This window comes from Gymnoscopelus braueri (genome assembly GCF_963280865.1).
Source record: "Gymnoscopelus braueri genome assembly, chromosome: 10".
NCBI lineage: Eukaryota > Metazoa > Chordata > Actinopteri > Myctophiformes > Myctophidae > Gymnoscopelus > Gymnoscopelus braueri.
The window spans coordinates 11,168,487-11,194,483 of record NC_137611.1 but is presented as its reverse complement, the minus strand read 5'-3'; the positions used below and the strand labels follow the sequence as shown (position 1 = coordinate 11,194,483).

At 41.6% G+C, this 25,997-nt stretch overlaps 1 protein-coding gene across 1 annotated transcript; it reads right to left on the bottom strand.

Moving 5' to 3' along the window:
- Window positions 1–1,280: 1,280 nt before the first annotated feature.
- slc25a42 (solute carrier family 25 member 42) lies at window positions 1,281–25,492 on the bottom strand. The gene is made up of 8 exons (XM_080440253.1): window positions 25,207–25,492; window positions 20,454–20,608; window positions 19,155–19,266; window positions 18,707–18,732; window positions 16,851–17,017; window positions 14,685–14,801; window positions 7,253–7,404; window positions 1,281–6,456 (listed from the first exon to the last, which is right to left on the bottom strand). The coding sequence occupies exons 2-8, from the start codon at window positions 20,538–20,540 to the stop codon at window positions 6,146–6,148; spliced, it is 972 nt and encodes a 323-aa protein (XP_080296379.1). The 5' UTR covers window positions 20,541–20,608; window positions 25,207–25,492; the 3' UTR covers window positions 1,281–6,145.
- Between the last annotated feature and the right edge of the window lie 505 nt (window positions 25,493–25,997).

Here is a 25,997-nt window from a genome sequence, read left to right as displayed (position 1 = left end):
ATTTTGACCTCCATTGAGGGGGCTTGAGGCATGGAGAACTCACTTTCATTACACAATGCACTTGCGGGAAATACCTCAAATGTTATTTCTTTCCCTTCCTTAGTTGTGGTGAGCCAACGGGTCGGCATTAGATTGGCAGTGTGTGTTTCAAAGCCATTATTCATGTAACAACATGTCGGCCTATAATCGAGATCTGTGATAACCTGCAAGGCAGTTCATACACCGAAAGGGTTAAAAAGTTCATAAACATGAATGGGACCCGAAATGAATACATTCAATCACAGAAAACTCTTTTACAATCCCTGAACTCCAAACCACTCGTCCCGATGTCCTTGGATATTATAAAAATGAAGGCAAAAAAACTAATGCAAAAAAGGTTAGCAAAAATACTTCAGTCATAGTAATTACTATTCCTAACGAGGCACTTAACAGTCAGTAGCTTAGAGCCAAACTAAGATTCCAGTCATATTTGACACAAAGCAGCACTCACAGACTCGGTAGGTACTAACAGACGCACAACGATCACTGGTTTAAGATCAAGCCGCCATTTGACACACTGATCTAGTATCGGTTTAACATCTTCTTCACCTTTCTCGGTTAAAACAAGTGTTATTGGTAATGAACTCAAACTCAGTCAGGTAAACTGACATTTCATTGTAGCAGCATTGACCATTTTTACACGGCGGCCATTTTTCTCTGATATAATATTTGGGGTGGGGGGGGCACTGTGACATAAGAGAACAAGACAGGGTTTAATAACGGCATGGCTTCCCTGTGCAGTCAGTGCTTGGAGGCCAGTTTGCAGCCATGCGTTACTCAATATTTGGGCAAAAACCACACATTTGGGCATGATTTGGGTGACACACATACATCCGGGAAACAGGGGACATTCAGACAAACGCCGTTATAGACAGCTGACCCCTTCGGTGAGACGCTGTAAAAAATGGCAGCCGTGTGAATATGGTAAATGTACACATAACGAGACATCTGCACATCACGGCATAATACGCTCTACAAAGCAGAGACAGCTGTCCCCTCCCTGTGAGGGAAAATGGTACGACTCTTATTGCATCACCAGCCACTGGCCCCGCCCTCAGTCTTGTTGGGCTGATCTGTTTGTATGCTGCTCACTTTGTGCCGATATGAATGTGGCCTGAATATGATCAGGTGTGTGCTTAGCTGTACAGCGCTACATGAATTCCGGATTCACAACGACTGAATACAATCACAATGTCTTTCAATACAAGGATGAGCCGACGTTCACAGTGGTCTGGACAGGGGGGGGGATTAGGCCCGATTTATACTTCGTCATATGACAGCGTCGCGCGCTTAACATACCCGATCTAAAAGCCCACAACGCGTTGCGATTCTGACGTGTTGTAGTAGATCGGTGCGAGATTGGATGTATGATGAAGCATAAATTAAGCATTGGGTAGAACATCTAGTACAATACTTAATGGAATGGAGTATCTCTAGAAGGAGGCCAGTTCCACACACACAAATGCATCCCTAAATACCATGGTGGTTTACTTCCTGACTCCGTCTGTGCACGATCAGAGAAAGGGCGCATCGCGGTAGTTCAGGCAGGCTGCACGCAAGTTGAACCGTTCTCACGTCTATTTAACCACCAACACTCTCTCCACGACTGCCACCTTGTCAGTGTTCAAACTCCCTCCACCCGCCCCAGCCTCCTCCTGTCGTAGCATTTAGGTTTCCACTACATCAGCACGTCATTCAATGCAGGTTCATATGTATTGGATCATGTTCTTATAGCTTCTGTGTATCTTTAGGCTCTGCCCTAAGAGGGACTTGCATGTCTATTATCATGTAATAACGGTGTATATTTAGGCTCTGCTTCAGAGGGGGTTGTGAACTCGGAGTCTGTGTCATGCTTGCGCAGATCGTTCAGCAGCATCGCCGGAGCAGAGCCACACAGACAGATAGAATTCAATATCATTGCAATAAATGTTTTTTCATCTAGACGCAAGTGTCCAGACCGAAGTAGCCAACCAAAGTGGATGGAGCCAACCCTCTCCCGCCCCCTATACCCCCACTTAAGAGCGTCCAGCTGCTCTCTCAATCTGCAGAGCGAATGCTGATGGCCAGTGGGCCATCGCCCAGGCTGTGTGTGCGTGTATTCTAAATATAGAGACTACGGACGCGAGGACTGCATCAGCACTGTGGACGTGTTAAACTGTCTTGGCATCCGGCCCGAATACTGACTGTGTGGATGTGGTCGGGTATGTTTTGACACGTTAATGTCAAACGTGAGAACTTTATGGGAGTTTTGTGTACACAACATCCTTGCCGAATAAACACTGGAAATGTTTCACATACCATACTTAACCTCTTAAGCCTGAGGCGAAAATAGCCGATCTTCAAGCTCACAACACGCCGCGATGTGAGCTTGAAGATCGGCTATTTTCAGGAAAAACAAATTGACTAAACACCCCAGAAATAGGGACGCCAGGTTGAAAGTGGTTAAAGCCATAAGCATTCAAACACTCTCTGTCTGGGTAATAGGGTTAGTTCCACATATAATAAGATTACAAACAGGTTAAAATTGGATCAAGTCACTTTCAAAGCTAGAAACAAGAGAGACAATGCCTTCTGTAGTCATGAAGGGAGGCAAACTTATTCACAGAGAAACGAAAGCCAAATCTGGATAGCAGAATGACAGGCTTAGTATAGGCTAAGGGTCAAACGTCATCTTTTCTAACGGTTGGCACTAGAATTGCAATATACAGGTAATTCAGTGTGGTTCTTCTACACGGGAAACCTCTAAGAAAAACCTTTTAGAACTTGACAAATAAAAGCTCCACTTTCAATGTGACGGCTACCTGTGTCGTCTTGTGCCAAAGGTCAAAGCTCACAGCTTTGGTTATTGGATTTCTAACACTGGATGAGATAATAAAAAAAAATACTGACTGAACTGAGAACCATTCATTCCATTTTGTGGTGGACTTATGCGTTGATGTGCTTACTTTGTGCCAAGTAACGGCGCGCAGGGACGCGCACGCACACACACGCACACGCACACACACACTTTTACGAGTGGCGAGCGCGTGGCAGCCTGTCCGTTAGAAATGGATTCTGGGTCATAGCGCTGATGAGGGTAAATATCTACAGTAGCATAATGGCACCATATCTGTGGTTCTGTTACGGCTTTGTTATTTGTAACTCCTAAAGGGTGACAAATGACACTGCAGGTATTTTCGTTTGAGTCTACTCGTCCCCTTAGAGGGGAGGGCCACTAAATCAATACAACGTTATTCTGAGTGACCACATTTATCCTATGATGAAACACTTCTATCCTGATGGGAGTGGTATCTTCCAGGATGACAATCACAAGGTTTGTTGAGTATGAAAATTATATTAATCATATGAGGGGCCTCATGAATAAAAGACTGCGTAGCTTTCATACTGTAAGATGGCGTACCCAAAACATTTGAAAAAGACAATGTTTAATGTTAATTCAACATTGAAAAGTATGCGCATTTCAGTTCACGGAGTGATTTTATGGAATGGACTGAGTTTGGAGGTACAACAAAGTCCAAATATGAATCACTTCAAGAAGGCTTATAAAAATGTCATATTTAAGAGGTATTTGGTTGAGGAGGGGCCATGTTGATCTATTGAGTCCTTGCATCCCTGTAGATAAGAGTATCTACTAGTAGGGTTGGTTTTATTTTATCTCCGTTATTACTGCGGTTATTGTTATTGTTCTATTTTTTAGGTTTTCTTTTTAACATGCAGAGATGTTTAGGTTGTGAATACATTTTGAAAAATTGTGAAAAGTACCAGTGAAAAAGGGGGTAGGAGTTTATAAGTTTTAGACTTCATCCTACTCCTTTTCGGACATTGTTGTTGTTGTTTCTCTTCTTTGTATTCCATTTGTCTTTTTTTTTAATAATGTCCGAAATAAAACTCATTCGTTCATTCATTCATAAATCTGTGCGCATGCCAGGTCCTGCGCACCTTCCTGTCATAAACCCCAATTAACATGAAATTGAGTGAGCACAAGCCTAAAATTCAAGCAACACTGTGATACCAGCGTGATGCAGTGGTATATCTGTGATAAAGCACAGACTTGTACAGTTAAAAAGATATGGTTAACAGAGCACTATTTCTGTAATAAGTGTAGAATTATTAAAACTACAGGCATCGTACACAGCTCCAGTCTGTTCGACAACGTTCCATCAGAATCATATTCACATAATATACAAAACATTTCGAGGTTTATAGAATTAAATACTTTTGATTCATTAAAGTAAAGTCATTCCTTATTGCAGTACGAGCACAGAAATTGCACACATTCTATTTGGAGGACCGGACATCTCTGCAAATTATGTGTCGATGTTGGCCTACAAATTATGTGTTGATGTTGGCCTGCAAATTATGTGTTGATGTTGGCCTGCAAAGTGATCACGTTGTGTATTCAGGCAAAATTTCTCTTTATCACCTGCTGGTAGACTAGGTACTAGCTAAGACAGCAACCTGGCTATTTATCCTTGTTCTGTACACATTCTCTAGACCTGTAAATTCTTGTAGCTCTCATGCATTTTTTTTGTATCTGTTTTCATTATTCATTCTGGCACCGACCCCAAGCATAACACAATAACGCAGTTTAGTCCCTTTTGTTCCTCATGACAAGGTATTAAAAGACTGGGTAATTTGATATTTTCCGCTCGTGCTGGGGAACCATAAATTAGAAATGAAGATGCCTGTTGGGGTTTGGCCTTTCTGAAGTTAAAAGTTAGCGCCATAAATGATCAAACTATTGTGGTGTATCAGCTGGCTTAATTGTGGTTTATCAGGGACTACTTCATCATAGACATAGCACAGTAAATGGAGTGAAAACATTATTTTCTAACAGTTGGTAAGCTTCTGTACTTAGAATTTTTTATACATCCCTCGTATGCGTGAAAACCTGCGTACACAACGTTTTAGTACGTATATGCACGGTTTTATATACGAGGCCCCGGATCTCAATCCAAATGAACACGCGGATGCAACAAGTATGAATGGGGCCTATGGGACATTTAGAAGTGCCATGTTAAGGGCTTTTCACACGGGGAGAGACACTACGCCGCCGTACTCGCTTGGCTCTGTGAGGTCACACTGCGTTCCTCGTGTGAATATAGACACATTTCATTGCATAGAAAAACGGGCATGTATGCGAGATGACCATGTATGCGAGATGACCATGAATGCGAACGTGCCGGCTTTGTCGCTACGTCTGTCAGGTATCCCGCGCCTCCCTAACTGCACGCTCACCTCTCATTGAAAATGAATGACCGTATTCAGGCAAACTTTCAAATCGGCCCCTGTGTTAAAAGACAGCTATCCCCCACCAAATGAGGGTAAATCTTTTGTTAGAATGGTGTTCCTTCCCTCCTGAAGAGTTCCAGACACCTGTACAATCTATGCCAAGGTGCATTGAAACTATTCTGGTGGCTCGTAGTGACCCAATACCTTACCAGGACACTTAATTATAATTGCTTTTCCCTTTAATGTCACCCTTATGTACTGTATGCGTGTGGTCTGTGTATCTATATATATATATATATATTTGGTATAATTCCTTTAAACCCAATTCAAAACACAATCTCATGGGGCCACATGTGACAAACAAAATTAAATGTCACCAAGGGGAGGGGTAATCTAGTGTGCGTTGGAAGGTGTCTGCATAAGGCAGACACAAAAGGCAGTAAAGGGGGTGGGAGACGGGGAGGGGGGGCTATGTGATTGATTGACACAGCCCAGGGGGTCAAGAGAGGCAGGTATTCTGTGTGCAAAAAAAAACCCCCCACACACACACACACACACACACAAGAACATGGAGCTTATTGCACTTGGACGTACTGTACAGGACGACAGCGTGTGTGCAGGGTACCATCGGGTACCATTTGCCTTACCTCGTGCCCGTGGGGGACTCACTCGGGCCCCTACGTGCGCACGTAAAGCTGTTAAATACACTCAGCGATGCCCACGCAATCCTGAGCGCTCGTGTTAGTGGTGAACTCTCCTTATGTTCTCTTATTTCATCTCTTCACCTCAACTCGTGTTAAGTCCCACGATGGTGTCGCTCGCCGGAAACAGCTAATGTACAAGCTCCCGACGCGTTGCAGAGCTTGCCGATGGGCTATTTGTAGCCCAGCTGTCTCAGCAGGATCTGCGTGAGGTCGAAGGTGGTGAAGCTGATCCCCACAGCGATGGGTCCTTTCACCCAGTTCATGCTGAGGCCCTTGTAGAGTCCGCGGACGACCCCTTCCTCCGCCACGATCTCCCGCATGGTGCCGAGGATGGTGCTGTACGTGTGGCCCGTGACGCCCGCCGTCTGCATGCGGCGCCGCACCACGTCCAGCGGGTACGACGCCGACTGACCAAGGAGGCCGGCGCACGCTCCAAAGCCCAGGCGCTCGTATGAGTAGGGCTGCGGCCGACCGCTTCGCTCTGGGCGGGAAGTAGTAAACAACGGTAAAGAAACGCACGTCAGTTGGTCACACACTCTGGTTTTTGCCCATGCATCATGTACGTTCAAGGTGAACTACACAGCTTTCAGCCACTAGATGTCGCACTTTTACAACACCTCTGTTTAACGTAGAAAAAAAAAACAATCATGTAGTCTGCAACAGTGCGACACGATGGCAGCCTTACAAGAATATATTTCGGGTAATATGTATCGTACTCAACAAAAAGATGGATACAAGGTACGGTCACACATGTGCTTCATATGTTTCAGAAGAGTCAGCTTCCTCGTCTACTTCCATTCTATGGAGCGCCCCGTTGCAGCGCGTTGACGGTTTTGATGTGTGCGATGTCAAACATGTTTGAAGCCTAGAGTTCAACATTGGTGAACTTTAAGCTGCCGTCAACCAATAGGAACCAATATTTCACTCGCAGCCATTTCGCTTGTAGTTTTCTTTCAGTGAGCCAACCACTCAAACTCTTGAAGCCTCGGCATGCGTTGGCCACAATCTGACGCCATCTGACGCAGATGTGTGACTGTGCCCTAATGGCTGTCGTCGGCTTAAGGCTTACAGAGCTAAATAAACCAATTATTCTGGAGTTTTGACGTCCCAACCATATTTTTTTTAATAATTCTTTCACAATCATAATATTTTTGGGGAGGGGAAATTCAATACTTTTATTCCACACATTTTAAAAGCTCTGTGGATGTTATCCTTTTTTTTAGCATTTAAATACTTAAATGTTATCCATATACCCTTTAACATCAAGAGACTCGTACCTGCGTGGACTTTTTTCAGAGTCTCGTAGGTGAAGAAGCTCAGACCGGCGTAGGGCGCGACGCCCAGGATGGTGGGGGTGAAACCTCGATACAACGTCTTCATGCCTTCTTCTCGTGAGATCTTCGCAAACACGTGCATGATGTTACTGTACCTGAACACACAGAGGGAGATGGAATGATTCAAGCCCCGGGGGTCGCCCATGGATTCTGCGGTTTACTGGAGCACCCATTTTCAGCCTTATAATAATATAAGGCATAATAATTGGCCCTCACTAATGCTCATTATAAGATCACAAAGAGACGTCCAACACGCTTCAGCCAAGTTGTGGGTAGGAGGGCTCAGTTCTCAACAGTGGGACAAATTGAATAATCAAAAAAGAAAATCCCCTGGGCACTTCAAAAGAGACTAGATCTGGACTTCCGGTATGACACCAGCAGGAGTGGCTGTGTAGTTCAAGAGCTCCCAGACAAGGTCTATTTTATTCCCCTATTTTTCAACATACCCTGAGCTAAAAACACAAAATGAACGGGGAAAACCAAGGAAAGAACAATACTAGTAGAGGTAAATCATCGCAAAGACAAGATAGAAGTGATAGAAGGACAAGAGACGACAAACACGACGAAGACGCGGAAATGAACCAGGACGCCATGTCAGGCCTACAAGCCAGTATGTCCGCAATACATGCTGAAATAAAAGCCATCCGGACCGACGTTAAACACGAACTAGACGACTTCAAAGACTCTTTTACCAAACAAATGAGCAAGGATCTGGCAGATTTCAGAGAGGAGATCTACGGCAAACTCAACACACTAATCTCCGACACAAAAGACACGGCAAACAACGTGGCGGAACTCCAAATAAGGGTGTCAGATACGGAGGAATGGGGCACTGAAGCCAAAGAGGTAATATGCATGCTTGTGGAAGAACAAGAAAACATGCGTACAAAATTAACGGAGATGGAGATGCATTCCCGCAGAGTTAACCTACGCCTATACGGAGTGGCAGAAGAAACTGAGGGAAACAACATGATGGAGTTTATTAACAACTTTATTAAAACAGAGTTGGCCCTCGACATGGAACTTGGCATAATACGTTGTCACAGATCACTCGCCTCTAAACCACCACCTACTTCTAACCCCCGCTCGATCGTGATGTGCTTTATGGACGGGAGGATTAAGGAACTGGTTCGCAACACCGCATGGAAGAAGAAAACTGTTCTTCTAAATGGGAACAGAGTGTTCTTCGACAATGATTATCCACCGGAGATACAGAAGAAAAGAATGGCATACGCCCCGCTCCGTCTGATTCTAAAAAACAAAGGAATACCCTTCCACACACCCCCACCAGCGAAACTACGAGTCTTCTATGACGGTGCGGGATTCCCCAGCGTCACCTACAACAGTGCGATGGAGGCGAAAGAGGATTTGAAGAAGAAGGGGTTAATGGCGACCGAGGATGACGACGAGGAACAACAGCACGCAACCACCTCTACCGCCACAGCCGCAGACAGCCTGGCGAGGCTGCAGAAAACATCCTGGATAAAGGTGGGCAAATCGACCCACCGTAAACGAGCAGCACAACGGGAGAGAGTGGTACGGAGGCTTCAGGAATTCCGCCACACCGCGACGACGAGTTCAAAGGACGACACCGCAGCGACCGCAGATTAGAACGTCACTTTTTTTTGTCCTTTTTTTCTTTCTCTCTTTTTTTTTGTCAATGAAAACCACCTACATGGTAAGACCAACCCATACTGCCCAACAAATACTTAAGGTAAAAACGGATAAATAACACTGAGAAAAGGACAGTAGGAACTTGGAAATACTTTTGTTTTATTAAGACTATTTTTATTTTGTACTTTAAACCTGATTAAATAACAGTATAATTCTGAGATGTTTACCCATACTGTCTAACGAACAGTTAATGTAAAAATGGATAAATAACACTAAGGGAAGGACAGTAGGAACCTGGAAATGCTTTTGTTTTATTAAGACTATTATTAGTATTATTATTTTTGAACCAGACTAAATATCAGTGTTGTTCTGAGATATTTACCCTACTATAGACCTTTGTAAAAAAATACAGACCTTTTGTCTGGGAAGCCAAGGGCTCCACCTAGTGTCATTATGTGCACTGAATTACTGAAACACAGCAATCAGTTAGCACAACAGAGGCCCTCTGTAACGCAGAGGTTTCCCTTTACACCTGAGGTATTGCTTAAAGAAGAAACCTCACTTTTGGAAGTCATTTATTTTATAAGTTTATTTTTATTTCCACGTTTTATTTCTATGTTTCACGATACTATAAATAGTTATGTTGAAAGGGTAAGGTCTACCTGGGTTTGCAATGAAAAAATCTTCTACTACATTAGATGGCACAACAAGAATATAAGATAATTACACTCAATGTAAACGGGCTACAGAACCCAATTAAAAGAAACAAAATAATAACTAAGATGAAAAGGGAAAACCAACAAATAATTTTTTGGCAAGAAACACATATGTTACGAAAGGAACACGAAAAACTGAAAAAAATGGGATTTAAAAATACATTCTACTCATCTTACAACAAGGGAAATGCAAGAGGTGTTGCAATACTTATTTCAAATAAAGTAACTTTCCAACCCACCACACAAATAGCTGACAAAGATGGACGCTATATTTTGGTAAAGGGGATTTTGGATTCTAAAGAAGTAACACTACTTAACGTTTACAGACCACCAGGACAAGACAAACTATTAATTAAGAAAATTTTTGAGTTGATTGCTACTGAAGTTACAGGCCTACTTATTACAGCTGGGGACTGGAATATTCAATTACAGACTAAGGACTCCTCAAACCCCCGGAAAAAAATTAACCCCGAATCACTGTACGTAAAAAAGCTACTTAAAGAGACAGGCATGTTTGATGTGTGGAGGGATCTCAACCCAACAGCAAAACAATTTAGTTACTTTTCTTATCCACATGGGGTCCACAGTAGACTTGACTATTTTTTTATGTTCAACACAGAAAGACATAGAATTATGGACTGTAGCATAGGGGTCAAAGATGTGTCTGATCACGCAGGAATTTATCTAAGGCTTAACCTGGATGTTCAACCCAAAAACACAGTATGGAGACTTAACACAAGTCTCCTAAATAACCCCCAATTTCAGGAATATGTTAAAAAAGAAATAAAGGAATACTTAGAGTTTAACGACAATGAGGAAATAACACCTAGTGTTCTCTGGGACTCTGGGAAATGTGTGATTCGAGGAAAATTAATAATGTGGTCATCTAAACATAAAAAACTACAACAAAAACAGGTGTCTGACTTAACAAAAGAGTTGGAAAATTTGGAACAAAAACATGTGGACTCAAACGACCCACAAATACTAGAACAAATAAATGCAACAAAACAAGGGCTAAATAAGATTCTAGATAAACAAGTGGAAATTAAGCTTAAATATGTAAAACAAAGATACTATGAAAATGGGCCTAAAGCAAAGAAAATGTTGGCATGGAAACTACAGAAAGAACAGACTGAAAGATCAATTTTTAAAATCAAAGACCCAGATACCAACAAGCCGAGTTACACTACAGAGGAAATACAGCATTCATTTGAAAAATACTATAAGAAATTATATACACAGCCTAAAGCAGCAGCACCCTCCCTTGTACAAAACTTTTTGGAATCCCTGGACTTACCATCAATAGGTACAGAACAAAATAAGGGGTTAACTCAGGACATAACAACAACAGAAATCAACAATGCTATATCCAGGCTGAAAACAAATAAAATGCCGGGAGGTGACGGTTTTCAGGCCGAATGGTATAAATCATTTAGAGAATTACTGACACCTATGCTTGAAAAATGTTTTAACCATGTTCTCCAGGGCGGAGAGACACCTGTGTCTTGGAGACAGGCTATAATATCTGTGATTCCAAAGGTGGGCAAAGACAGGACAGAATGCAGTTCTTATAGACCTATTTCTGTACTGAACATAGACTACAGACTGTTCGCCTCAATAATGGCAAAACGGCTTGAAAACATACTCCCAGACCTAGTCGACACAGACCAAACCGGTTTTATAAAAAATAGGCAAACACAGGACAATGTCAGACGTGCCTTGTTTTTGATAGAGGACATGAGCAAAAGCAATGAAAAGTTCTTAGCTATTAGTTTAGACGCGGAAAAAGCCTTCGACTCTTGCCGTTGGGAATTCTTATACATGATACTTCAACGCCTTGGTTTTGACGAAAAAATTATAAATTGCCTTAAAACTCTATATTACCAGCCGACTGCCAGAGTTAAAATAAACGGCAGCCTATCAGGAGTAATCAACCTGGAACGGGGATGCCGTCAAGGTTGTAATTTAAGCCCCGCCCTCTTTGCGCTATTTATAGAAGCACTAGCACAGACAATAAGGGAGGATGACTCCATAACTGGGGTCTCACTTAACGGTAAAGAACACAAGATATGCCTTTACGCGGACGATGTATTGGTCACACTTTCCGACCCCGATACCAGTCTACCAAAACTCATGTCCTGTCTTGAAAAATATGGTTCATATTCTGGATACAAACTAAATGTAAACAAAACTCAAACCCTTTCTTTCAATTACTCACCACAAGAGAATATATGTAAAAAGTATAACTTCAAATGGAACTCAGATGTTGTTAAATATCTGGGCATTAATATACCAAAAGATCTAGCCAACATTTATAAAGAAAATTATGACCCAATCACAAAAGAAATACAAAAGGATTTGGATAGATGGGTACCGCTGATATTTGGTATGTACGACCGAATAGAGACCATAAAAATGAACATTTTGCCACGATTGCTATTCCTATTTCAATCACTACCTGTGGAAATTCCAAAGAAACAATTTGATAACTGGAATAGAATGATCTCCAGGTTCATTTGGAGAGGTCAGAAACCTAGAATACGTTTCAAAACTCTACAACTACCAAAAGATAAGGGAGGCATGTCTCTCCCTTGCCTGGAAGATTATTATAAAGCAGCACAATTAAGATACTTAGTTTGTTGGTGCAACAATGAATATGATGCTAAATGGAAGGACATAGAACTGGACCAACTGAATGTCCCTCTCCAGGCCATACTGGGTGATAAAACACTCATGAAGCAGCACATAAAAGAAATAAGCGACTGGACAAAGGTCCCCCTAAATATTTGGTTTAAAGAATGCAAAGACCAAAAAATAGAAAGAGAGGTACGTTTATTAAAATGGGTGGCATATGATAAAGACTTTCCACCAGCACAGCTGGATTCTAGATTTAAACGGTGGAATCGGTACGGTATTACAACATACTGTCTGATTTCATCCAATACAGGCTTGGAGAGCTTCCAATACCTCATAGATAACCATAATCTAGAGAAACAGGATTTCTACAGATACTTGCAGTTAAGGCATCATTTTGAGAAAAACATAATGGTAGAGAAAAACGAAACAGACCTCATCAATATTTTCATTGATGCCTACAAAGGCAATATCACCAAAAAACTGGTATCAAGAATCTACTCGAGTCTACAGACCGCTAGGAACCACTCCACCCTCTATGTTAAACTTAAATGGGAAGAAGAAGCAGGCATAACTCTGACAGAGGACGAATGGCTGAATATATGTAATACAACAACCACTACCACTAGTTCTGGCCTTTGGAGAGAGTTCTCATGGAAGAACATGATTAGGTTCTTTATTACTCCAAGGAGAAAATACTTACAAAAAGGTACACCAGAGTCAGGGAACTGCTGGAGAAATTGCAATAAGACAATGGCTGACCACTTCCATATATTCTGGGACTGTCCAATAACCCAAAATTACTGGCTAGAGATCGTATCAGAAATCAACGCGATAATGGGTTCTGAACTTGAATGTACTTTTACCAATATTTACCTGAGTAACATACCAACCAAATTTAGCACCGCAGATAAATACCTTCTTAAAATACTACTGGTAGCCGCCAAAAAGGCTATAACCAGGAAATGGCTGGACAAAAATTCACCAACAAAGGGGGAGTGGATAGCCATTGTGCAGAACATATACGAAATGGAGAAACTAACATATTCTGTAAGACTCTGTATGGACAAATTTTGTAAATACTGGTTAAAATGGATATTACATATGAAAATGATTGTGTGAAAGACCATTGAGGATGTGGGGGGTTATATATCTGTATATATGTACAAGTACGTGAATCTGTGCTATGTGTGGAGGTACACTGCTTGAATTATTGCTATTACTTATTTCTTTTATGTTACATATGAAAAGTATGCCTGTACTTTTTTACTTCTTGTTTTTTTTATTTTTCTATACATATATGCTTATCTATTTTCTTTCCTACATAATTCCTTTCGGCAATATTTGGAAACCTGCTCCAAAAATCAGGAATGTATCATTGGAATAGCGACTGGCAAAAAATCATGGACTTTAACAACAAAGACAATCAGACTGAGATCTCTCAACAAAAGAACTGAAGTTACCTTAGCTTAGGATTTCTCTCCTCTGGACTGAATAGCCCGCAACATATGAGTGTAAAAATATAACTGAAATGTACTCATCTAATTGTAATGTGATGCCCAACATGACCTACCTGTTCTAAAAAAGAATAAAAACAAAGTTTAAAAAAAAAAAAAAAGAGACTAGATCTGGTACCACCCAAATTTAGAACAAACATGGGAAAAATCTCATTCTACTACAAAATGTGGAATGCCCTGAGACCATCCATTAAAAGCTGTGAATCACTGGGTTCTTTCAAAACTGGCCTGAAAAAAAACATCCATCAGGAGACCACAAGGGGAGGTAAATGGAAATTCCTATCGAAAGGAGGCGTCATTCACTACCGTCGTTTTTCCTTTTTCTCCTTTGTACATATATATTTTTGTATTTGTTGATGACATGTATTATTGGGTGATTTTTTTTATGCTATGTTGATGAATTGAATACATAGGACCACAATGGAAACAAATACCCAGGACTTTGTGTTATGCATTTTGCCTTAACGTATTACTGTACCACGTGCTGTTTACATTTCTGACTAATAAAGTATTCAATCAATCAAAGCCCAATACAATATTAGAGCACTCGACCGTGTCTGCACGTTTTATTAATTTGCAAGGGGTGACTGACGTTTCAACGACCCAAACTACGTAACTACTAAGTGCCAACGGCCACAACGTACGACTTGCGTCAAGGTAACCTTTACATTTCACCTTTCTAGTTTATATTCAATGGTACACCAAAAAGAACAGATTTCCAAGCTAACACCACATCACATTCTTATCAGCAAGCTACACCGTTACAATTTAGAATTTAGGCATTTCGCAGACGCTCCTAATCCAGAGCGATTTACAGTAAGCAAGTTGTACAACAGAGTATAAATTAGGCTTAATACCACTTCATGATTTTGCATAATCAGCAGAAATCCTTACATCTCCTTGGGAGTGACGGCCATCCTGGCTCGTACCATGTCCAGGGGGTAGGTGAGCATCGCTGCGGTGGTACCAGCCATGGAACCAGCCAGTAACCTTGGAACAGGAGGCAGGGCTCTGGAACAGAGAAGAAAGAGCAACACATGGATCAGAGTGAAGCTCACAGGCAAAATACCCTTTGTGCCGTCTGAGCTATTGTTCCCTTTGGAGACAGCGGTGATGCCCAACCTTGTGGCAGTGCCACCTCGGGCGTTTTTACACCTTCAAAATTGAGAAAAATACTTTGACCTACTTTGACCTCATTTATCAGTGACCTTTCAAAAGCACAACCAGTGAGACAACAGCTGTACTTGGGCAAGATAGACGATAAACTAAGTTCTGCTAGCAGCCCCTAGAGTCAGCGCTACATCGTACACCCAAAGAGTGGCGCTAGAGGAGAAGCCGTGGGGTCACCAGAATTAGTAGGTTAGATTATGTGATATATTGTGTGAAAAGTTGATATTTTGGCCAGAGGGTGGCACTAGAGGATAGCTAGGAGGATGGAGTCAGTCAAATAGATGGGGTTCATCATCCAGGAAGCATAAATGCACTCAGGATGTTTCATGGCAATATGCCTACTAGATTCTTTTTGGGAGGAGGGTAGCTACATAGCCACTTGCCATGCAGCATCATCTGAAACAGTCCGTGGTAGGGGCGGCTCCGATATTTGATGATTCTGCAAGCGTTGCTGACACAGCGTTCGTCATGTAAAGCTTGGATGGAGGGACAGTGCCATCCGCCGATGCTCTCGGCTGTCTGCACAACCCTTTTCATTGCCTTGCAGTTGAGGTCAGTACAGTTCCGATATCAGGCAGTGATGCAACCAGTCAGGATGCACTCGGTGGTGCCGCTGTAGCAGGACTTTGGAGACCATTCAACCTTGTTCAGTCACCTGAGAAAGTTGAGGCATTGTTCCTCCCAATCCTTGCCTAATCCTCACCTTCCACATATTGCCATACACAGTCATAGAACATTCATCAGATACAGAGGGTCCCATATGGAACTCTCACCTTCCTACTGCAAAAGCATCACCGTCCCTCAGTTTTAAATTAAAACTTACACAAAGCCTGATTACCAAACCAGTTACATAAGAATACAATTGCACATCAACACACATGACCTAGTAATGCAAGAAGCATATGTTCTCTCTTTCCCTCTCATGTGTCTGCACACAAACGCACTTATAGAAACTGAAAACTGCAACTAGCTTCTTCATTTGCTTACTCATGCATATTTAAAAACCCCATTACGTAATCCAGACTCCTGCTGAAAATCTTTTTCATTTTTCATGGTGTGGCTCTGCAGCAGGATAGCCATCTGCCTATAAGAGGGTCAGTCTGTGTGTGTGTGTGTGTGTGTGTGTGTGTGTCTTGTCTGTGTTTCCGGAGCTAATCTTGCAAACCACTGGACCAATCAGCGCCAAATAACTTTTGCCAGCTGCCAGTAGGCCAGGCATAGTGACATATTATGTGTTATACTTTTTGAAATATATCATATTCATTTCATTATAATGGAAGTCAGTCTGCATCGGTTCAGGCTGAAACCAAATTAGGGGTCATAGATCATAGCTACATAAAAGACAAAGTCATAGATGACCGACGTCACGGGCTGGTCACATTAAGTCCGAGATCCACGCCGTTCCCATGCGGATCCCGAGATCCACGTGATTAGATTTATTTTATTTTATACAATCTTAACATCACAGACGGCTGAAAATGTCCAATAACAGCTTGGACCTTATTTACAAGTTCTTCTCTCATCTTAGAATTATCTCATATACCCATCTCAACATCCTGCCAAAGCAGGGGAAACTAAAGGGACAGTTAACATGTAGCTCTGTCCATATTACCTGAAGCCCTATCACTAAGGAATACAACAACGTAAATCTCCTAAACGTAACCTCAGTAAAACTATGCCTAAAAAACCTAACCTTATTCCTAAAGGTAACCTCAGTAAAACTATGCCCAACCCTAAACATATTCCTAACCTTAAACCTCAGTAAAAGGAATATAATAATTCTAGTATCGCTGGGGGTCAAGCGATCCGCAAAAGAAATGGGGGCGAGCGTGTTTTCGGGCGAGCGTTCCGGTTACCTCACCAAAAAAGCGGATCATAAAAGCCACTCACTTCCCCTGGAATCCAAAGTAGCCTCCCAGCAGGATCTTGTACTGCTCATGGGCGCAGAACTGGATGGCAGCATAAGGGATGACTCGCACCATGGTGGCAGAGTTGCCCCGCCACAAGCTGAAGAAGCCATCCTTCAGATAGGTCCTGTAGATCAGCCTGTAGGCCTCCTGGGAACACACACACACATTTGAGCAGGGTGACTGACTGCTTGTTTCAACAGGTTACATGTAAGACATGTTAAGATCCTTTGAATATGGGTTAGCATGAAATAAAGATCCAATACAACAGGGAAATAAGCATGAAAGGACATTTTAGAGAGAGTAAAAGTCTGAGTGCCCTGATGTGTGTATTTCAAATTAAGGAATTCAGTGACTTGAAAAGAAAAATAAATTTGAGACTGAATTTGTACATTTGAAAATGTAAATACAACATTTAAAGCTGCAATCTGTAACTGTTCTACCTGAGATCTGAACATTGGTGCCCAAACGCTAGTGCTGAAATTTCTACTGCCGTTTTAATAAGGAAAGCCTGTTTGGTGGGAGGATATACTGCGCTTTTGAACTTCACACAGTACCACTTGTCAACCAGCAGGTGTCCTACCCGACCGCAGGATATACTGTACATTTCTCAATAGAAGAGCAGGGAGAACATCTCCAATCACTAAAGGTTATGGAATGCAGCTTTAACTGTATTTACTTCTTTTTAAGGCCTAGGAATAAGAGGAACACACACACTAAAGTACAAGTATGTATGATCTGTTTCTTATGTTTAACAAACTATTATACAGGCAAGTGCTTAGGACAGTTTAAAGATGTTGTTGAGAGAACAAACATTAATTGTTTGGGTTATACAGACACACAGCAAAAACCTCAGAGTGTAAAAAGGAACTAAATTATATAGAACGCAGCACTCTGGAATTATTCAGTTCTTTCAATATGTATTGCACATTTTCAATGTGCAAAAGAAATAATAAAGCCATCCCCAGTGGTGTAAAGTACATGTACTCAAGTAACATTTTGAGGTACTTAGGAGTATTTCCAATTTTCGATACTTTTACTCCACTACATCTCAGAGGCAAACATTGTACTTTTACAGTTATTTGAAGACTTGAGTTACTAGTTACTTTGTAGATTTTGATTATTATTATAAAAAAAACATACATTAAAGGAGGAGTTCACCCAAAAAATGACTTATTTTCTATCAATTGCACACCCTATGAAGCCTTGAATCCATGGATTCTTTTTTGTTTTTGTCGCATTCCTAAGCTAATAATTTGATTCCCGTCTCCTACCGGCTAATGTATCCGGTAGGAGACACAAAGTAGATTATTTGTGTCTCCTACCAGAAATACACACGGTCATCAAATTATTGTCTTAGGAATGCCACAAAAACAAAAATAAATCCATGAAATCAAGGCTTCATGGGGTGTGTAATTGATAGAAAATAAGTCCTTTTTTGGGTGAACTCCTCCTTTAACCACTTCAGCCCTATTTAAACTTGAAAATAGCAGATCTGCAAGATCACAACGCATTGCCTTGAGAGCTTGTAGATCTGCTATTTTCAAAAGATTTTAATTCTTTTAGACATAATGATAACTTGTGAAATGGGACAGTCCGCATAATGAGTACTTTTACTATTCGTACTTTAAGTATATTTTGATTTGATGCCAACACTTTTGTACTTTTACTCAAGTAAATTTTGATTATCAGACTTTTCCTTGTAACAGAGTGTTTCTAAATTGCAGCATTGAATGCAAGTACTTTTTCCACCCCTGCCCAGCCCAACATGTTTACACTCTTAGATCTATACTAGCACTGAAGGTGAATGTTATGTTCCCCAGACCAGACCAGACATACCTTGGCAGAGAATCTTGCTGAGGACACTGCAAGGAAAACAAAAAACACATCAAGCTCAACATATTATCTTCATCAAGCTCTCTTACATGGAAACCCATACGCTCCAATAAATACTTATTTACAATAATCTTGTGCAGTTAAGACAGAATTTAGATATGTCACCCTTCTAGACTAGTAGTTCTACAACTTTTCAATTTCAATAGGACCACCAGTTTGGTATGCATTAATCGATGTACCCCATAACTACAAGAGTGTACAAATGAAACCAAATGGACCCGTAAGGTCCATTTAGTTCCATTTGTACACTCTCACAGTTACAGACCTGTAAGGGTCCATTGTTTCTAACTATCAAACATTTAGCTGAGAACCACTGTTCTAGACCATTCTGTGTCCATGTCCTATAATCTATTTTAAGCCAACAGAAGTATAAATGGAGCATCCAGCCTGCCTTGGAAGATGATTTTTGTCCTGTCCAGTGGGGCTACAGCTGTCTTTGCTACCGCTCCTGCTAAAGCCCCCGAGAGGAGGGAATTGAGGATGGACTGAGTCTGCTTCAGGCCCTGCACAGAGAGTGAGAGAGAGAGAGAGAGAGAGAAACCCACAATATAATCACAAGAGTGAAACACTCTTCCCTTCCCATAGATAGTTTTTTTTGTTTATATATTTAGCAATTTGCTGATTGCAATAGCAAAACATGATTATGCATTACACACTAGTCCATACCCACATTTCCACCCTGGCTATGGGACTGCGACAAAAGATCCCATAGCGAAAATGCTAATAATAGCACACATTTGGTGCCTTCCTCAGCACCTGTTCATATTATAGTAGAATTGTTGTATTATACAAGAACAGGCAGTACAAGGTTGAATTTATATGGTGCTCAGAAAAACATTGATGTGATTGGAGGGAGAGGAGAGGTAGTTGTATGATTAGCCTGTTGTCACACTGAAGTCAGTGCTAAGCAAAAAGTGAAGGCACAGCAAATAGCACAAGCTGGTATGTGGGCTGGATCATAGCCTGACCGTAAGGGGGGGGGGGGGGGGGTGCACCTTTAGTAGTGTTGTGTTCCCTGTGCAACGAGACTGCTAAACATAGCCTTGTTCAAGATGTGTTTGAGGAAGAGTAGATCATTAAACAGGGCTTATATAAAGGATAATGGCTGAATGTGCTTTCAAGTGAGGATGGGCCAGTTGTTTTCTCCCAGTCTGGAATACGTCACAACTGGGTCAGTAGACTGGTTCAGGTTCACATGGTTCATGTTTGGAAAACTGAAAGAAAGATCTTCCATATGTATAGCTTCTCATTTAAGACCTTGAGCCGATTCTACAAATGCCTTCTAAATCAGTAGTAAATCAGTAGACCAAAATGGACAAGAATTGCAAAACATTGTGAAAATATCGTGTCTACAAGCTCACAATGCATCACGATGCGAGTCCGACAGGGACAGGCTGGGACAAGACATAGTTGCAGAGTAGCTGCTCACTACTCTGGGTTTTAAGGAATTTCTGGGTGTCAACACAACTGCCCCTCTGCATTTTATCTTAACCACTTTAAACCTGGTGTCTCTATTATGGGCATAATAGGCACACCACCTTCCAAATCTCCCCAAAAATAGTGCAAATAGCAGATCTACAGGCTCTCAACGCATCGCGATACGATTTGTTGTGAGCTTGTAGATCGGCAATGTTTTGCACGACACCATCGTACGATGATTATCAATGACATTTCATCCAGTATAGCTTACCTCTGATTGGCTGGAGGAGGCCACCGGCTGCACTTCTGCCTGTGTGAGTGCCGCCCGCCGTTCCTGGACTCCAGTCCCCATCCCCATGGACTACACACTGCTGTCACTGACCGCACTCATGTACCCCAGCCTCCAGGGGGCGACAGCGCCAGATGCTGCCAATGACAAAGACGGACAGAGATTCAGTAGATGAGGCAGTGAAATGTCAAATGAAGACTCTCAGGTGGGCTGACAATTCCTCTGACCATGTCAACACACTGCCTAAATCATTGGTTCTCAAACCAATCATTGGGGTCCTTGGGGGGGGGGGGGGGTCCCCAACTAAATTAGTTAATATAGCGTCACAATCATTTTAACCAAATTTTATACTTTGGCTATTCAAAAATAGCAGATATACAAGCTCATAGCGTGTCACTTTGTGCCGCACTATGAGCTAGATAAAATTTGTGCAAATCTTTGAATATGTATATATTTTTAAGGCAATTGTCCCTGGCACAAAATATTTTTGAGATGGAGGTCTGCAGCCAAATGCATATCATTTTGGGGGTCCTTGACATGAAAAGGTTTGAGAAACACTGGCCTAAATCATAAAGCAAGTACCGTTGTTGACCTTTCACTTCAACTTTATTCTCACATCACAGGTTTACCAGTTTGTTAACAAAAAAAAAACTAAAAAGAGGGTGAAATTATTTTTCGTACAAGCTCCCATCATTTGTAGTTTTCAGGAAAGAGAAGAAGAATAGAGCTGGAAAGATATGAGTAGAATAAATATTAAGTATCATACTCAACTATCAAACAACAATAATATCAATGGAAAGGGCAGATAATCCTCTGACTAGGATATCCATTTTTAAAAAGCTAGGCTAATTGCGCATGTTATTTCAGTCTGCTTTGATATCTTTTGTTTGTCTGCAACCCAACACCACTGTCTGGGACAACATCACACAATGTCCGGAGCTCCCATGAGCAGCAGACTGGAGAGAGAGACACGGGATCAAATGACACAAATTGGATCAAAACTGTAGCTGGAGGATGGATTTTCATGCGATCGTCCATCCGTTAACGTTTGGCAAGCCTTGCATTCAGGAGAGACCACGTCAGGTCATTCAGCAGTGAGTTAAAGAGCCTAACCCTACTGTATAATTCATTAATAAGCATGGAAGCAGACATGTCTGTCAGAGTCAAATCAGTACTGAACTATTCAGACACGATGATAGAGCCAGATCCATATACCAAAACAGGCCCATTGTGTTGCATTGAATAGGGCTAAGTGGTTAAATAAAACGTTTTTTATTTTGTTCCGTATAAGTTACATTTTCCATACTTAAACTTTAATCAAATCCGTTTTTTCAAATCGATTTTGCACTTTGACAAAACGTTGGTCAAATATCAGTACCGGTAATCGGTGGTTTAGGACTCTCCAAAAATGGGATCAGCATTGGACCCAAAAATCTGGCATTGATTAGGCTCTAAATGATGCACAACCGTTTCTTGATAAATTGTCTTGTTGTGTTGTCACAACCAGGGATATTCCAGTTGCCCTTGTCCAACTGGTCTGGCACACACCTTTCAAAAGCTATTAAAAGGCCCCGACTAAGCCATGCAACACACGACAACAATATCCTCTTGACAACTTTGATGACCTCTACAGTAGGTGAAAGGTGTCTGTACAAGGAAAGTGGCAACTCGAGAAGTCCCCAAGCCACACCACCCCCACGGGCCCCTCCGCACACATAGAACTGTCGGGACTTCAAAACCCAAAACCCAAACACAGAAAGAAAACTCATGAAAACAGGGACTAAACTAAAAGTAAACTGTCTAGACATACTTTACTCAGACTTACAGAAAACGCAACACTCGGACACAACACTTGGTTGGATCACACTCAAGAACAAACTGAAAACCTGAGAAACAAACAAACCACTGACAACAAACTATAATCCAGCGATAAACAGGCAGTCAGAAATAGTCTCTGGAGTGGAGCTCATTTAACAGATCAGTCTCGGGTGAAACTCACCGGTGAATCCACTCGGGGCAATCAAGGCACTGGGGAAAATGGACTGGCAGAGGCTACGTGACCGTGACAACAACACCTAGAAGTATTTAATACATCCTTGAGTGGAAGAAGAACTTATATTAAACGTGTGTGTAAGTGAAGGGTTATTTAGTTTAATTCTGCACTATACCATAACACAGACATGTTTTCTGCCGTCTCGTCTTCATCTGTGTGTCCTGGAAGGCCAAAGACATGTTGTGGTGTATGGCGGTAATGTTTACAGACAACAAGGACAATGCCCCAGTAGGACAGGGCACAGTGGACTACGTACAAGAAGAACTTACATAATTGCAACTTCTAAGATGTCTGCATGCGTTTCAACGCGCTAATCATTTACACTCCACAATCAGTCTTGCCTGAAAGCCAGCAGGTCAAAGTACCTTTTAGTAATAGCAAGGAGGGGAAATCGGGGGGAAGAAAAGACGGATAGAGGCAGTGATGAGACGACAACAGAGAGAAAGTGAGAGCAAACAGAGGGGCTGTTGAAAAAGCAGGGTAGTCAGGGGCAACTAATGCTTGGCATCGCCACATCAGGGCGTCAGGCCAGATTCTGTAACAGGCCTTTATAGACCCTTACCCCGCCCCTCTCCCACCTCTTCACCCTCCCTGGCCCTGGCCCAAACGTGCCCTCTCACCCTCTCCCTCCCAGCCTCCATTCACACAGGCATATCATTTTACACTTCAAGCCGGTGGGAATAGCAGCGGGTTTGTTTGGAGCTTTGCTACAGCTGCAATGAAGATGATTTAACCACTTGTTTGCACAATTTATCCATTAAAGAACACTGAGGATTTTACTGTGAACTGAACACACACACACAGTCATCTGTAATAATGGTCAGCAAATAATTTGCAGTGATGGCAGTCTGTTTGGGGGGGGGGGGGGGCAGCTACCTATCTGCTGATAGCTGGATGCCAATCACCAAACTTTTTCATGCAAAGGACCACCCAAAATTATATGTATTTGGCCGCTGACCCCCCATCTCAAAACGTTTTGTTCCAGGGACCCCTGGGATCTACAAGCTCATAGCGAGGCACTGCTATTTTTGAATAGCCAATGTATAAAATAATGGTTTAAGTGGTAATACACAGATGCGTTCCCGGTTTAAAAAGGGTTAACAGCAGTAAAACGCCTGTGGTACCTGCAGCATTTGTTGTAATGCTGTACCCTGCATGCTTGCCCATGCTCATATGTCTTGTTCTTATAATTTGCCATCCCTGCTTAGTTCTTAAGCTTGCAAGTAAGTTTATTAGAGGTAACCTTAGACCCTGGGACACAGAAGCTTGTGTATTGTATCCGTTTTGATAAGATTATATAGCTTAGGATCGGGGGGGTTGTATTTTGTTAGGGTAGTTGAGTTGGTGGTTTAAAATTGAGGATAGGTTTAGGTTAATTTTATTTCTCATTATTATTATGAAGTTGTGTCAGATTTGTAGTATATTTATTTTTATTTTTACATGAAAGCTACATTTATTGCATCCCTTCTTCACCTAGACAGGGCTGTAAAATGTGTTGTCTCTCACTTGCACAACAAGAGACTGATTCTGTCTGCTGCTATTTATATAAGGCTGCTGCAAATGTCTCTCACCTGCACATACTGGTTCTATTATATCTGCTGCCTCATTTTACCCTTGCACATAATGCACATTTCAATATTCTATCTAATTTTTCTTCCTCCTTTCTTTCTCTCTTTCCTGTTTGGACCCATGTAACAGCAAAATGTCAGGGGATTGTATAAGAGAAAGAATGTCACGCACCCCACTCACTGATTTGGCAAAGTTGAATGAATATTAAAGTGTTTACTGTGCCAAATTGTATTTCAATTGACTTTCCAAATATAATTAGGTATTTTGTGCACCAGTGCTCAATGCATTGACACACAATGCTACACGTTCAAAGAGGATTTCAAACACATTCCTGTCTCTATGAAGACAAGTTGCAACAACTGACAACAAGCTGTATCCAAAGTTCCAAACTCTTTACAAGTACCGTTGTTTATAAGCTATTACCAGTGGTGTAAAGTAACTAAGTACATTTACTCGAGTACTGTACTTGAGTAAATGTTTTGAGGTATTTTCCTTTACTTTAGTGGAGTACTACTTTATACTCCACTAAAGTAAAGGAAAATACTCCACTATAGTGGAGTAATTTTCAGTAGTTTTACTTCTACTCTACTACATAAGCAAACATTATACTTTAACTCCACTACAATTATTTGAAAACCTTAGTTACTAATTACTTTGTAGATTTTGATTATTATTACAAAACATGCATTAACCATTTCAGCCCTATATACATTTCGGCCATTTGAAAATAGCCGATCTACAATGTGAGTTTGTATATCTGCAATTTTTTAAATACTTTTTTTTTTAACATTCTGATACATTTGAAAACTTGTGAAATGGTCCATTCTGCATAATGAGTACTTTCTTACTTTTGGTACTCGTACTTCCAAGTACATTTAGATGCTTTTGTACCTTTACTCAAGTACATTTTGAATACGGGACTTTTACTTGTAACAGAGTATATCCACATTGCAGCATTGATACTTCTACTTAGTAAAGAATGCGAGTACTTTTTCCCACCACTGCAAATTACAACAACCTGTATCCAAACTCTTTACAAGTGCCCTCGTTTAACAAGCTATAATATACCAACCAAAAGGTGACTTATCTGAGAATAAAGTCTCAATATCTTACCTTTAATACAGATTCCTGACACCGGTCTCTTCTGTCTCTCTGGGTGTTTATTTTAGGTCGTTAGCAAGGTTGCTGCTAACAGATTCTGCACACCAAATGAGCTAACGTTATTCAGCTAACGTTATTATTAACATACAACCTGCTGGATAATGTTGATAACATCCAAACGCGACCAAATGGAAATGTGTCTTTTTTTTTTGCCTAGAGGCATTTTCTCTCACATATTTCTGGGACTCGTTGCCCCCCAACAACTATGACTTTGGCTGGTGGGATCGTCCTCCATGCTGAGAAGTGTTTTACTAGTACTGTCGCTCCGCCGATGGCCAGCAGATTGACAAGGGCGACCACTGTGGCATTGTGGGAAATGTAGGCACTGGGCAGTGGGAGGTAGCGTATATTTTGATAGGTCCGTTAGAGGGGCGTGAGCTGTGACTGTGAGCATGCAATGGCCAGACCCATCTATGGCTCTAGTCCAGGGGTCTTCAACAGGGGGTCCGTGACCCCCAGGGGTCCTTGGGGGTGGGGGGGGGGGGGGGGGTTTCCAGGGGGTCCCCAGCAAAAGCATCACAATAAGTTTAACCACTTTAACCTTTTATACTTTGGCTATAAAAAAATAGCAGATATAGCGCGGTTTAAGTGGTTAAATATCTGAAAATACATATTAACATGAATCCAAAATACACTGATGATCGTGCTGTCAAACAATGAAACTATAGGCTTATGGAATCTATTAAAAAGTAGTGGGGGGGTCCCTGTTTCATCATCTCTCAACCAAGGGGTCCTTGGTCTGA

Bases quoted from the DNA above. Each gene is read 5' to 3' on its own strand.
- slc25a42 (XM_080440253.1), bottom strand. From the start codon at position 20,540: ATGGGGATGGGGACTGGAGTCCAGGAACGGCGGGCGGCACTCACACAG. The intron at 14,802-16,850 runs GTGAGTGGCTTT...TCTCTGTTCCAG, and splicing joins TACTTTGGATTCCAGGGGAA to AGCCCTGCCTCCTGTTCCAA. The intron at 7,405-14,684 runs GTAAGGATTTCT...CTGTGTGTTCAG, and splicing joins GCCGTCACTCCCAAGGAGAT to GTACAGTAACATCATGCACG.